At 40.9% G+C, this 14,643-nt stretch overlaps 1 protein-coding gene across 6 annotated transcripts in view; it reads right to left on the reverse strand.

The window, feature by feature from the left end:
• The window catches only part of RNF13 (ring finger protein 13), a 103,491-nt gene that overhangs the window by 37,486 nt on the left and 51,362 nt on the right, over positions 1-14,643 (reverse strand). For all 6 annotated transcript variants that reach the window (XM_048863824.2, XM_048863825.2, XM_048863829.2 and 3 more), the window contains one exon: positions 491-578. In XM_048863824.2, coding sequence (XP_048719781.1) covers positions 491-578 — 88 coding nt within the window. The remainder of the gene's footprint in view (positions 1-490; positions 579-14,643) is intronic.

The raw sequence follows: 14,643 nt of genomic DNA on the forward strand, positions 1-14,643 counted from the left end.
ATGTACGTACCTGTCTAATCCTTTGGGGGTTATTTAGGTGAACAGACAACTGTGCAAAGAACAGTGAGCATGGAAAAAGACTCCCCACCCAAAAATTACAATATGTTTTGGATCCTCATCCCATGGAGCACCAGTAACTATTTTTGCTGTATTCCTACTTCAGTAATAACAAACAAGAACTGACATCATTCCAGCTATTTATTGGGCCAATCACACTCCTCTTGCTCATAAATTTTAACCACTTGACTTCCATGGAAAAGCTGAACCAAAATTTTAACAAGGAGAATAGACAGAACAATGCTTGCACAGAACACAAACACCATAATTGTGCAAATACCATATATAAGCAGGCACATACGTTCACACACCAGCTTCTAAGATCTTAAATACATTAAAACAAGGGGGAATTCCTGATTATAATGAAGTTAATACCATATGCTATAGTGGGTGGAATAACTTTCAAAAGGAGAGAAGTGATACCTGTACTTACTGTCGTTGGATCCCATGCTAATTAGGTCATCAGAATCAACATTGTGAACTATAGCTGCCTTGTATCCAGCTCTCTGTGCATTTAAAACCTGTAAGTCGTATACAGTACTTGTTATATTAATATATCAGTCTTCTACAATAAAACAAAATACTAATTTACAACATTCTAGGAGTGCAAATGACTCCACTTTCATTTAGAAATAAGGCATTATTTTTTCAAACAAGCAGATATTCCTAAAATAGGATGCTACTTTACTCTTTCTAAGAATGTATAAAAATCACTTCTGTGCAGGCAGGTTTCATGTTTACATAATTAGTCCTAAAATCCTTCAACTTTAAGATAAAAAACCTTTGTCATCTCTGAAAATCAAGAGGGTAACTTATTTTGATTAACCAGTAGTTATCTTTAACATGACATTTAAGTCATAATCTTTGCCTTTAGATCATGCTTGGATCTCTTTAACTTGTCAGTTCACAATTTCACTAATGTGTTATAGTAGTGCAGAATTATGAATATGGACCAGATCCTAAGGTGCAGTGCAAAGCAGCTGCATTGCTGCCAGTGTAAGGGGTATAGTCATGGCATTGTAGCTCTGGCTATCCTATGCTTCACTGATATGTGGCTGCTAAAGGGCCCCTGGGGTCTGTAAACTGTCCTAAACTATGCCAAAAGATCAGCCAGAGACTGCAAAGGCTGTTTTTATACCCCTGTGTAGAATTGCACAGTGAACTCCTGAGCTGTAATTGAGTGATCTGAGCCCATATTTATAAAAATATTTCTGATTGTCAGATCACTTGGGTTGGATATTCATTGGAGGCCCTTTACTTTATCCACCATTCAAGGTGACAGTGTTGTACTTTTATCTCTGAGTAATATCATCTGCAAGCATATATTAAACTGCCATCTTTATGCTGATACCGCAGATCTACCTCCCTACTCCAGGCCTGTTGTCTCCTGCCCAGACTAAAATCTTGTCCTGTCTCGGATATCTAGCCACCAGCTCAAGCTAAACATGGCTAAAACACAGCTCCTAATCTTCCTGCCCATGCCCTCCCTCCTACTCTTTTCTCAATCGCTCTGGACATCAGGCACCATCCTGCCTGTTCTTCAGGTACGCATCTGAGTATCATGTTCAAATTGGTGCTTACATCTGGTTTATATCTAAATCTTGCTCATTGTTTCTGTGTAACATCTAAGACGCAGAATACAAAGTACATCCATCTATGCAGCCAAAATTCTTGTCTTTTTTACTGCAACATCCTTCTCTCTGGACTTGACAAATGCAATCTTTCCCTACTTGTATCCATTCAGAATGTTGCTGCTAAGATTTCTGCCCCATGCCTGTCAACTGATCATGTCACCCCTCCCTTTGAATCCCTCCACTGGCTCCATATTCTTTATTAAATCAAACATAAGCTGCTTGTAGTTACTTTTAAGACCCTTCATAGTCAATCCTCATGCTATCAGTTGTCTCTTATTTACTATTGAGCTGTCGGTGCTCGCCTGCAATTGGCCCATGATGCTGTCCTTCACTGCCCACTTGTTAAATTTTCAAACACACACCTCAGTGCTTTTTCTCATGCTGCCCTTGCTATTGGGCAGTGTTCCACATAAATATCCGCAACTTTTATCCATTATTCAAATCTCTCTTCAAGTCTCCTTTGCTGTGATGCTAACAAAGCCCTTGACAAGTTAGGTTGCTAGTGTACAGAGACCATTGCCTATCATGAGGACCAATACTGTCTCATTGTTGTTATACTCCATCTATATCATCTGTCTCCTGTCTTATCATTAGATTGTAAGCCTCTTGGGATAGAAAGTCATCTTGGTCTGCATTTGTACAGCATCTAGCACAATGAGGTGAATGGGACCCCTGGATGCTATGGTAATACAAATAATAAATCATCCTCCCAGTCATGAAGAGCTAGACATGTGGCTCCTTCTGGGAAGTGTGCCATCACCACTTTCAAGCTGGCTATAGGGGCCAACGGAGTAGCATCAGGTGCTCTCCACCTTCACATTGGACTGAGCTAGCATCTCACGTGGGAAATAATTATAATACAAACTTTTGGCCAGCCCACTATAATTTGTCAAGCAGGATTTAATATGAACACTTGTATTTATGTGATGGGTAAATGCAGTGGTACATCAATTTACCAGCAGTTACTGTCCCACACCATTGCTTTCCAGATACTCCTGTTGGTGCAGCCTGTCCCTGTACTCGCAACATCTCACATACTATGGTGTGATACCAGTTCTCATTAAAAAAGTCAATATTTGCCAACTACTGTAACACTTCTAAAATTCTATAAGCAGGCCTGCACATACATACATAGCAGATTTAATGGTTACTGTTTGATCCTCTAAAAGATTTCTAGTCAGATTTTAAACATAGTGGGCCAAATTCTTTTGTCCTTTCTCTTGTTATCTATCCATCTATCCACAACTGGCAACTGTGAATTACAGATCTACAGTTCCATCTCAGAGTTCTTCTGATTATGGCTTATGGTTCAAGCTACAAGAGCAAAGTTAAAGTGCTTTGGACAGTCATCACTCTGGAGATGGAATTAGTCCAATTTAAAGTTTGTAATTTTTTTAATCACGATTAACTCAAAAAAATTAATCACGTGAGTCAACTGCAAGTAACTGACAGCCCTAACTATACTAATTTCACTTATAACAATAGAATACCAATTGAAATTTATTAAATATATTTGGATGTTTTTCTACATTTTCAATATTGATTTCAATTTCAACACAGAATACAAAGTGCACAGTGCTCACTTTATATTTTTGATTACAAATATATGCACTGTAAAAATGATAAACAAAAGAACTAGTCTTTTCAATTCACCTCATACAAGTAATGAAGTGCAATCTCTTTATCGTGAAAGTGCAACTTACTAATGTAGGTTTTTGTCTGAGGTTTTTTTGGTTACAGAACTGCACTCAAAAACAAAACAGTCTAAAAATTTAGAGCCTACAAGTCCACTCAGTCCTACTTCTTTTTCTGCCAATCGCTATGACAAACTAGTTTGTTTACATGGACGGGAGATACTGCTGCCTGCTTCTTGTTTACAATGTCACCTGAAAGTGAGAACAGGCATTCACATGGCACTGTTGTAGCTGGCGTCGCAAGATATTTATGTGCCAGATGTGTTAAAGATTCCTATGTCCCTTCATGCTTCAACCACCATTCTAGAAGACACACTTCCATGGTGATGATGGGTTCTGCTTGATAACGATCCAAAGCAGTGCAGACTGACACATGTTCATTTTCATCATCTGAGTCAGATGCTACCAGCAGAAGGTTCGTTTTCTTTTCTGGGGGGGTTGGGTTCTGTAGTTTCCGCATCGGAGTGTTGCTCTTTAAGACTTTTAAAAGCATGCTCCACACCTTGTCTCTCTCAGATTTTGGACGGCAATTCAGATTCTTAAACCTTAGGTCAAGTGCTGTAGCTATTTTTAGAAATCTCTACATTGGTACTTGCTTTGCGTTTTGTCAAATCTGCTGTGAAAGTGTTCTTAAAACGAACATGTGCTGGGTCGTCACCCGAGACTGCTATAATATGAAATATATGAGAATGCACATAAAACAGAGCAGGGGATATACAATTCTCCCCCCAAGGAGTACAGACACAAATTTAATTTACACATTTTTTAACGGGCATCATCAGCATGGAAGCATGTGCTCTGGAATGGTGGCTGAAGCATGAAGGAGCATATGAATGTTTAGCACATCTGGCACATAAATATCTTGCAAAACCAGCTACAAAAGTGCCGTGTGAATGCCTGTTCTCACTTTCAGGTGACGCTGTAAATAAGACACAGGCAGCAGTATCTCCCGTCAATGTAAACAAACTAGTTTGTCATAGTGATTGGCAGAAAAAGAAGTAGGACTAAGTGGACTTGTAGGCTCTAAAGTGTTACATTGTTTTATCTTTGAATGCAGTTTTTTTTTACATAATTCTACATTTGTAATTTCAACTTTCATGATAGATTTCACTATAGTACTTGTATGAGGTGAATTACAAATATTCGCACTGTAAAAAACACATTTTTCAATCAAAAATAAATATAAAGTAAGCACTGTACGCTTTGTATTCTGTGTTGTGAAGGAAATTAATATATTTGAAAAGGTAGTAAATATCCAAAAATATTTAAAATAAATGGTATTCTATTGTTTAACTGCGCACTTAATCTTTTTAATCGCTTGACAGCCTAAATATAATACATATAGTACTTGGATCCAAATTTTAAAAATTGCTTGCTTGCTTCCTTCCCTTTCCGTTTTCCTGACCAATGAAAAGCAGCCCCTTTTCGGCCACCAAGGAAGCAGTATTTTCCCTTGGGTTGCCAGAGTGGTGATAACTGCTCCCTAAGCTGCCATTGTGAAGCAATAGCTTCATTCAGTCATGACAGCAGCAATCTACTAGGGATGAGCGGCTTCTCGTTTGGTAGGATTTGATAATTCAGTGGTGTGAATTTGATCTCTTGCATTATCACTGTTTATTGCATGGTTTCCAGTGTGTTCCATGCATCATCCTAGCTAAATATGGGCTTAATAAAAGTATATAGATGCTACATTCTTCATAAGGATGTAGCCTATGTATCCCATTGTCAGGTAATCCTTATGCTTATAAGATATATGCTGGCCAGTTAATGTTGAAGACAGGGACTTTTCCAGCAGACTAATAGCTGCTGCAGCAGCTACATACTGCATAGAGCTGTTCAAAGTTTTCTGTGTTTTTGAAGGAAGCACATTTGGTCTAGAGTCAAGTATCCTCAAAACTAGAAAAAAAAAGTCAGATTTCACATCCCAAGGGACTGAAATCATGGTGTGGAAGGTGTTAATGGTCTTAGAAGCTTTCCAATTTTACATTAGTACTTCTAAAAACCACAGGCCCCAGGTCAAGCTTGAAAACTGAGACCTTCATGGTATAGATGTGCAATGGCCTTGTGGATAAAGTGACTTCAAAGTGAAGAACAAAATAAAGAGATGGAAAGGACGTTAAAAAAGACTTGCCAAAAACATCACTCACCAAAATGGCATAAAGGACAAAGCCAAAGAGGGAGTGTTCATCAAGTTATTTGCACTCTTTACTTTGTCTACGGTAGCACTTGTTCTCAGTCTTGATCATCCACATGTCTCTATGATAAAAATGATTACATGGGATGGGAGAGGTGTCCTTTTATTGGACCAACCTCTGTTGCTGAGAGAAGCTTTTGAGCTCTGTATAAGCTCAAGCTTGTCTCCCTCAACAACAGAAGTTGGTCCAATAAAGATATTACCTCACCTACCTTGTGTCTCTAATATCCTGGTACTAACATTGCTACAACACTGCATACAATTATCAGTTATTAGTCATCCATGGAGAAAAATTTCTTATTGTGAGACTTATACATTTCTTTAACATGCCGTATTGGAAAAAGTGGTCCACTACACAGAATATTTTCTTCAGCAAAGGTAGCAAATTCACATCACACTAAATTTTTAATTCTTCATCTCTGTCCACATGGCTAAAATTACATATCACTTTGAATAATTTTTGTAGACACTGTCAAACTGTTGGTTAAAACTTCAATTTTAATGCAAATTCCTCTTTTTAGAATAAAAGCTTTAAAATTTTCAAAAGTATTGAGGGCACTTGGGGTCCTAAATCCTACTGACTTTCAGTAGAACTTAGCTCCTGAGTCAATTAAACATACTTAAACATTCTACCCTGAATCTCTCAAAGGATGAATGTAGTTAGTGGCCATCCGATGTAAAATCAGAACCGCCTTTTCAATGTTTTTTTACTTTGTTCTGTTCCGGTAAAATTTTAATTCCTAACTTATTGTCCAAACAAGGCAGTATTGAATAGTACAATGTAAAGTGAAAATGAAATTGCCTAGTCTTTCTTTGTTGAAGCCAGGAAAAGTGCAAGAATTAAACAAAGCCACAAACACTAAAGTAAACTTTACGACGTTCTTTCAATTTTAATCTAAGCAGGAGTTCCCAAACTGTAGTACATCCACTGGTGATATATGAACTTGATGTTTCATCAATTCACTTCACAACAATTTAAAGGTGATACGTGAACCAATAAAGTTTGGAAACTGCTGGAAGGTGTTATTTTCAACGTAGATGTGGACATTTGTCTCTTATTATAGGACTTTTAAGTACACAGCATTCCTTTAAAATCAAAGGTACATGTGTTTACAGAATCTTTAGCAGACAGCATAAAACTCAAGACATAAAACTCAAGTTTGATTAACATACAGACTACCCTACATGGGGAGTACAAAAAAGGAAAGCTCTCCCGTATTTGCAAACCAACCCACGTGTCAAAAAATTCTATTACAGTTTTAAAAAAGTAACAGCTGTTCTTTTTAAGATTACAAGTTGCCAATATAATCTAATTCTCTTTATAAGAGCTTTTTGTGAAAAGCTGCACACTTACAAAATGCACTACCACCAAACATATGGTTTGAAAGGACTCCCCTAGGAGAAGGAAGATGAATGAATAACAAAACATGCAAAGCAACCCACACCTAAAACAAGAAATACTATCTGGAAGAGGTGTGATTAAGAGTTTCTGAGCAATATGAATAAGCATAGCTTCGGGACTAGAACATATTCTTGACAAATGTTTCAAGGAAAACTGTTTTTGGAACTTAAAATCATATTCTATTTCTGATGACTTAGTCTTTTATTCTGCATATCCATCAAAAGCTCATTAGAGACCAATTTATTTGAGCATGAGCTTTCGTGAGCTACAGCTCACGAAAGCTCAAGCTCAAATAAACTGGTTAGTCTCTAAGGTGCCACAAGTACTCCTTTTCTTTTTGCGAATACAGACTAACACGACTGTTCCTCTGAAACCTGTCATTACAAAAGTAGTGGATTAATTCAAATGAAACCAGTCAAAGTAATAAAGTACTCTCAAACCAGTCAAAGTAATAAAAATCAGCTCAATCAAATGCCAGAATGAATGAATAAATCTGAGCAAAATGACAGTTAAAACTAAGAATTTACTAGCAAATTTTATTGCTTCATTATACCTACAAGCTGTTGAGATTTCCTGAAACATTAATAACTTGTCTCTAAAATGAAGTTTAAAAAAAAGCAGATAATGAAAATTGGGTTTCAGGACTGAAGGATGTGGGATATGCATGAAGCAGTTATTCAATGTGCTTGCTTGTTGCACAGAAAAGAAGACCTAGAAGGGGAACCACAACAAAATATTCATATTGGGCTTGATCCAAAGCGTACTCAAGTCAGAGGAAAGACTCCCATTGACTTCAAGGGCTGTTGAATCCGGCTCACTGTACGTCAAAGTTAGAGCTGTCAAAGTAGCTTTTACACTTCTGTTAGGTGCCTTTTTAGCTTTCTTAATACATGGAGATGCTGACAAACTGCACTGCTGCAGAATGGTGGGAAGACAAAGGCTTACATTTCTTCCAAGTACTTTCACCAAGTAAGTGGTGCTCTTATTTGGTGCAAGTGCTTATAAGTACTGGGTATTTGGTGGAAGGAGCTGCTTTTACCATGGAAAGATAAGGTTGTTATGGCCTGCTCCTGAAAAGGGCTGAGCACCCTCCAACCCTCTTAAATCGATAAGAATTGAGGGTGCTTAGCGTCGCCTCAACTCTCTCTGACAACACTTCTAGTTTTCAAATTCACATGCAAATCTGAGCCTCCAGTTCTGAAATCCTACTCTGTCTGGATTACAGTCCTGTTCTTCACTGGCATCAGTAGGTATCTCTGATGGTAACACAAATCAAAACAGTGGTCTGGAATATGCATTACTTTACCCTCTGACTGGGAATTCACTGTGAAGACCAGATAAATAGCATCTCTGAGAGCACTATGCTTTTCATTGAGAAGGAGGCAAGCTGAACCCACATCAGCAGAAGGAAATTCCTGGAAAGGAACTGAGTGTTCTGATACTGTAAAAAATCCCACTGACGTCACAGGGCATAAAACAGCAGAATTTCTCCTACAAGGGGCTAAATTCTAACAGCAATTACACCTGTGCAAACTTGAAATAAGATCTCAATGGTGGATCCATGGATCTTAACTGCTCTAACACACACAAATCTGGTCCTTACTCCTTAATTTGATCACTTTTCCACTGAAGTCATGGCTACTTACCTTAACAGAACTTAAATAATTCTTACTTAATTCTCTCATTTGATCATAATTACTGGGTGTACTAACCCTCACTAAAAGCTGTGTTAGGTTTTTCGAAGAAAATTCCTAGCAGGGATAGAGAACAAGTCCAGCAACATATTGGTGTGACCTGTGATGCCCAGGGCAGCCGCCACTGGAAATGCCAAGGTCAGGGCAGGCAGTGAAAGGGAGAGCAGATACCCACCAGTCTTGGGAGTAACACTAAAGTTATTCTCCTCAACCAGTCACAAACTCTGCTTCTGATCCCCCACACTTGTTATCAAGAAGCAAAAAAGAAATCACAGCCCCCTTTATGCATTCCAGTTCTCTGGCTCCCATCAGCACCTAAGTCCAGTACAGTGAGAAGTTATTTTAAACTCTGCTCACATATACAAAAATGTTCTTCTGACCCCAAAGGGTCAGCCATGTAACTAGGTCAGTATAGGTTTGGACTAGGATTACTATATATCCATATTTTTCCGGACATGTCTGGCTTTTTAGTTCTTGAATCGCCGTCCGGGAGGAATTTTTAAATATCTAAAAACGTCCAGGATTTCGCCACATTGGTCGGGATGCCCTTTGTCCTGATATCGGGGACCGCTCACCTCACCACGCGCACCAAAGTCCTGGGGCTGGCAGTGCTTCCTGGGGCAGCTCCCGGCGCCCGCCCGCTGGCAGAAGCCTGCAGTGTGGGCGGCCCCTGGGCACAGAGGCGGAGGGGGCCTCTGCATGCTGCACCAGCTCCCTCCTGCCCAATCAGAGCTGTGGGGGCGGGGTTTGCAGGCACTGGCAGCGGGCAGAGAGCCCTCCGCGTCCCCTACCCCCTCCCCGACCTGACCCAACCCTAGGTAGGAGCCAGAGGGACCTGCCGGATGCTTCCTGGAAGCCACCCCAGGTAAGCACTGCCAGGACTCCCCACCTTGCTCCCCTGGCAGGTCCCTCTGGCTCTTAGGGTCAGGTCGGGGTGGAGGTGGGGGGTGGGGGGCTCTCTGCGCGTTGCTGGTGCATGCAAGCCCTGTTCTGTGGCTCCGGCAGCTCCCATTGGCGCTTTTCCCGGCCAATGGGAGCCACGGTCTTCGCGTTTGTGGCGGGTACAGCACGTAGACACCCCTCGGCTGCCCCTGATCCAAGGACCCAGAAGGACCTGCAGCAGGAGGGGTGAGTAGGCGAGTGGTGAGCCAGCAGAGGGTGTGGGGGGGCGTGAAAAGGCCAGTGGCAGGCAGCAAGGGTTGAAGAGGCGAGCGGCGAGGGAGCCAGCAGCGGGCAGGACAGTGAGGAGGTGGGCAGCGGGCGGGGAGAGTGAGGCGGTGGGCGGCGAGCCAGAGGCAGGTGTTGAAAAGTGTTGAAAAGGCCAGCAGCAGACAGCGGGGGTTGAAGAGGTGAGCGAGTGAGCGGCGGGTGGGGGTGAGGAGGCAAGTGGCGAGCCAGCGGCAGGCAGGGGTTCTTGGGGTGGGCATGGGGGTTTCTGGCAGGGGAGTGAGGAGATGAATGGCAGGTGGGATGAGGCGAATGGTGGGTGGAGGACAGAGGAGGGAGGCAGCAAGCCAGCGGCGAGCCAGGGGCTGAGGAGGGGTGCAGTGGCGGGGCCAAGTGGGGAGGGGGCAGGACATGAGGCAGTGTGGGGGTGGAGCGTGGGAGGAGTGGGGTCAAGAGCACCCCAATGTGTCCCGATATTTTACTGTTGTGATCTGGTCACCCTATATGTACATTCCCAGCCATGTCCCCTATATCAGCAACCCAGAGTGGGGTGACTTAAGATCCACTCCCAGGACTCTGCCAGCCAAGGAAGAGGAATCCCTCAGCTGCTAAACTGGCTGCTTCACTAGCACAAAGTGGCCTGAACATGCAGCAGAATTAGGCCCCATATTTAAACATTGTTAAGTTGTCTCATTTTTCCATAGTGGCGATAGTGCAATGTCGACAATTTCTGTGTCTTTTCTGAGTTCGTATCGTGCACGGTAGTGTTTCCTCAAGAGCTCTTTATTTAATATTTTATTTTACTACCCCCAAACACAACGCCAATATGAAAGTGTAAATTCATGCAGAACTAAAGACAAAATTCCCGTGTTTTTGAAGTGGCAGAGAAGAATGGGAAGCTGAGTGCTTGGCATGTAGACCTGGTACTTACGTCTCTGTGAAAAATGAAGGTGCTAATGATTTAAAAACTCAGGTGGACTCAGACAAGCACAAAAAAGCAGTTCGAGGAGAGAGCTCATCAACAAAATTGACAGATTATTTTGTAAAACCAGGCAGCGAATCAGAGGATGCTGTGACTGCAGCAGAAGGTGCTTTTTGCATTCCACACCGTTAAGCATCATAATAGCTTTAAGTCAATGGATTGCACATCTGTCTTGTTGAAGACATTCCCTGATCCTGAAGTAGCACGGAAATTTTCAAGTGCTAGAACCAAGACAGAAGCAATTGTTATCTCTGTGCTTGCACTGCATTCTGTTGATGATGTTCTGAAAACGTTTGAAGAAATTGACATAGTTTACTGTCGAGTTGCTACAGACAGAAGCAATCACGGTTCAGTGAAAATACTTCCAGTAATTATTCAGTATTTCGACTGGAAGAATGAGGGGTTTGCACTCAAAATTGATTGAGGTCCAGAACACACCTAACGAGACTGCCGATACAATTGCTCATTATGTAAAAGAAATGCTTTAAAAAAATGGTTTGTTCGAGAAGTGTATTGCATTTACAGGTGACAACTGCAATACAATGTTTGGAGGACTCCGGCATGATGAAGATGGAAAGAATGTGTTTGCAAACGTAAAGAAGTTGTTGCAGAAGAGAACATTAATTGGTGTGGGTTGCCCAGCACACATTTTGAACAACTATGTTCACCATGCAGCAGAAACAATGAACGTTGACATTGAGAACATTATTTTTAAAATTTACCAGTACTTTCATATCTACACTGTCCGAATTGAGCGGCTGAAGGAGTACTGTGAGTTTCTTGATGTTGAATACAGAAAGCTGCTTTCTCATAGCAAGACAAGATGACTGTCATTATCTCCAGGCATTACAAGGCTGATACAGATGTTTCCAGCCTTGAAGTCATTCTTTCCGTCACAGGACAAACCACCCACAGTGCTTAAGACACTTTTTTGAGTATGAATTAAGTGAGATTTACCTCTGGCACATGCATTCACTCATGAGTGTATTCCAAATTTTACATCCAAGAAATCGAAAGGGAAAGCAATTCTGTTGCGGAAGTGCTGAAAAGTTTGAACTCGGTTCACACTATCCTTCTTGAACACAAGACTCACAACTTTATGTCCCTGAAAGTTAAGGGACTACTGGCACAAAAGTGCATGGAAGGAATTGATGAAGAGTGTGACAAATTCTGTGCTGAAGTAGATAATATGTACAGAAGATGCTTAGAATATTTGGAGAAATGGCTTAGACCCCTGGAAGACTTCTCTTGTTTCAAGTGGATTACCCTGAGTGAGACACTGAATTGGAGTGATGTGGAACCTTGTATCAAGTACCTGATCGATAAGGTAGTACAAATTGATGATGTGAAGTGTTTTGATCAGGTCAGCAACCTGAAGAAGTTTACAGAAAGTTGCAACAGTGATGAAGAGTTCAGTAATTTGCTAGCACACCAGGAGTGGACCAAATATTTTGAGAAATCCAAAAACATTGAGTGTCATTCAGAACTGTTAAAGATTGCACAGTTCTTCTTTGCTATTCCTTCTCACAATGCAAATGTAGAGTGAATGTTTTCACTGACGCAAAGCCAGTGGACAAAGGAAAGGAACAACTTGAATGTTGAGTTGTTGAAAGGAATTCTACTTGTACAGTACAACTTTAGACAAACTTCTTGTAAAGACTTTCATGCCTTCTTAAAGAGCAATCAACCACTGCTGAAAAAAATGCGATCTACAGAGAAGTATGTGTGGGCACATGAGGAGAAAGAAAACGGAAGAACTGGTGAAAGGAAAGGACTCACTACATATAAAGAAGTACAGTAAACTTTAAATAATTAAACTTCACTTTTGAGGCCATATCACTTTTTCTTATATATACTCAATATAGACGACATGTAGCGCACAGCATATATAACAGTATAACACCACATTAATACAACACGAGTTGGTAGATACTAGTGCAAATACACCTCTCCCCCCCCCGTGGAGTGTCCTCTTTTTTGAATGTTCAAATATGGTAACCCTAGTTTGGACCTTACCCAAAATACCACACTGCCAGTCAATCCGTCAGTGTCTAAAACTAAAGGTTTATTATAAAGGAAAAGGAAAGAACAAGAAGAGAGATGGTAGAACAGTTACATCCATACATACAAAGACTTCAAAGTGCATATATCAGGTTCCTAGCAGTATTGGTGAGTTTGCTGACTTGAAAGTCCCTCTGGAATACATCCACAGCTTGGGTGGGTAATTCAGTCCTTTGTTCAGAGCTTCAGTTTGTAGCAAAGTTCCTCCAGAGGTAAGAAGCAGAACTGAAGACAAAATGGAGAAGATCCAGTTGTCTTTTATAGTCTTTTGCCATGCAGCCTATGCTTCCTTAGTTTGAAACACAAGCTGTCCAGCACATGGCTTGAAAGCCTCAGAGTTCTGTCCACAGGCATGTCCCTGCATGCCTTGCTGAGTCATAAGGTGTATCTGCCTTCTCTCAGTGGGTCAACTGTGTAGCTGATGGCTCTCGATGGGCCATCAAGCAGGCTAGACAGTCCTGATGCCAAACTGTCTGGGGGTGTCACTCAGAAGCATAGCACAAATTTTGAAATAGACATATATACATATCTCTGACCTATAATGCAAAGGTGATACAAACACATAAATGAGATTATCACATCTGGCAAATTAGGTCACGTAAGGTATCTGCAAAAATGTTATATCTGGCATAACTCATTACAATTTTACAATATTTATATTCATAATATCCTCAATTGTCCCCCAGATTCTATACAGCGTCACAGTTGGTATCTATTTTGGAGTATATAAAATAAGAGCACAGCCACATTAGCAAAGGTTAGTGAATTTATCTCTTTAAACCACCTATCCCATAGTAATAGTTCACTCAATTCAATGATGCATTTAAATTTCTCTGATTTCAACAATCATGTTACTCTTCTTCTCAGCTATTCTACTGGCTCCAAGTACACCTTAAAATTAGGTTACAATGATTACTGCTGGCTTTTTAAAGCCCAGTAGAACCTCTTTAATTTGCACTGACTGGGAGACCCATTGCAAATGAGTGAATTGGGAAAATTAGTAAGGAAAAGAACCATGTAGTTTGACAACTGTAGTTTATTTTCACTTACTCATAATACCCAACATCCAGTTTAAACGTGTATTTTGTAAATAAATTTGATATACGAAACCATACGGCTGCCTCTGCTATGACACCTCTAAGAGGGGAAAGCCTGCCAATTTTTTTTTAGCAGATTATAAAATACACAGATTACAGAAGCACTGCAGCCCTTCAGTTCCTTCATCATTCATGTTTGTTCCTTTCTTGCCCCCTCACTTGTCTTATTAGTAATAAAATATATCTGGAGGATGTCCCGGATATAAGAGGCTAAATACAGAGACTAATACACACAAGTGCAGAGGGAGTCAAAAATGGTCATTTCAATCTTCCATCCCTTTCCTGTGTATATATTTATGAATCCCTTAAATTTAGGCCGTTAGTATTTTAGGGACTTTTGCAGCAGGGTAGCTATGTCAATGTGGGGTAAACTGCACCAGTGCTAGCTCACTTTGCACCAATGCATCACATCTACAGGTATGTTTACACTGCCCACGTTACAGCCGCGGCAGCGCTGTAATGTGGGCAGTCTAGACGCGCTTTATCACCAGGGCAGAGCTCTCCTGGTGATTTTAAAAAAAACCCACCCCGAACAAACGGTGGTAGCTTTATTGCCTGGAGCGTGGCTCCTGGCAATAAAACGCTGTCTATACTGGTGCTTTTCAGCGCTAAAACGTTTGTTGCTCGGGGGGGGAGGGGCGTTTTTCACACCCCTGAATGA

Source organism: Caretta caretta, chromosome 9, assembly GCF_965140235.1.
Source record: "Caretta caretta isolate rCarCar2 chromosome 9, rCarCar1.hap1, whole genome shotgun sequence".
Taxonomy (NCBI): domain Eukaryota; kingdom Metazoa; phylum Chordata; order Testudines; family Cheloniidae; genus Caretta; species Caretta caretta.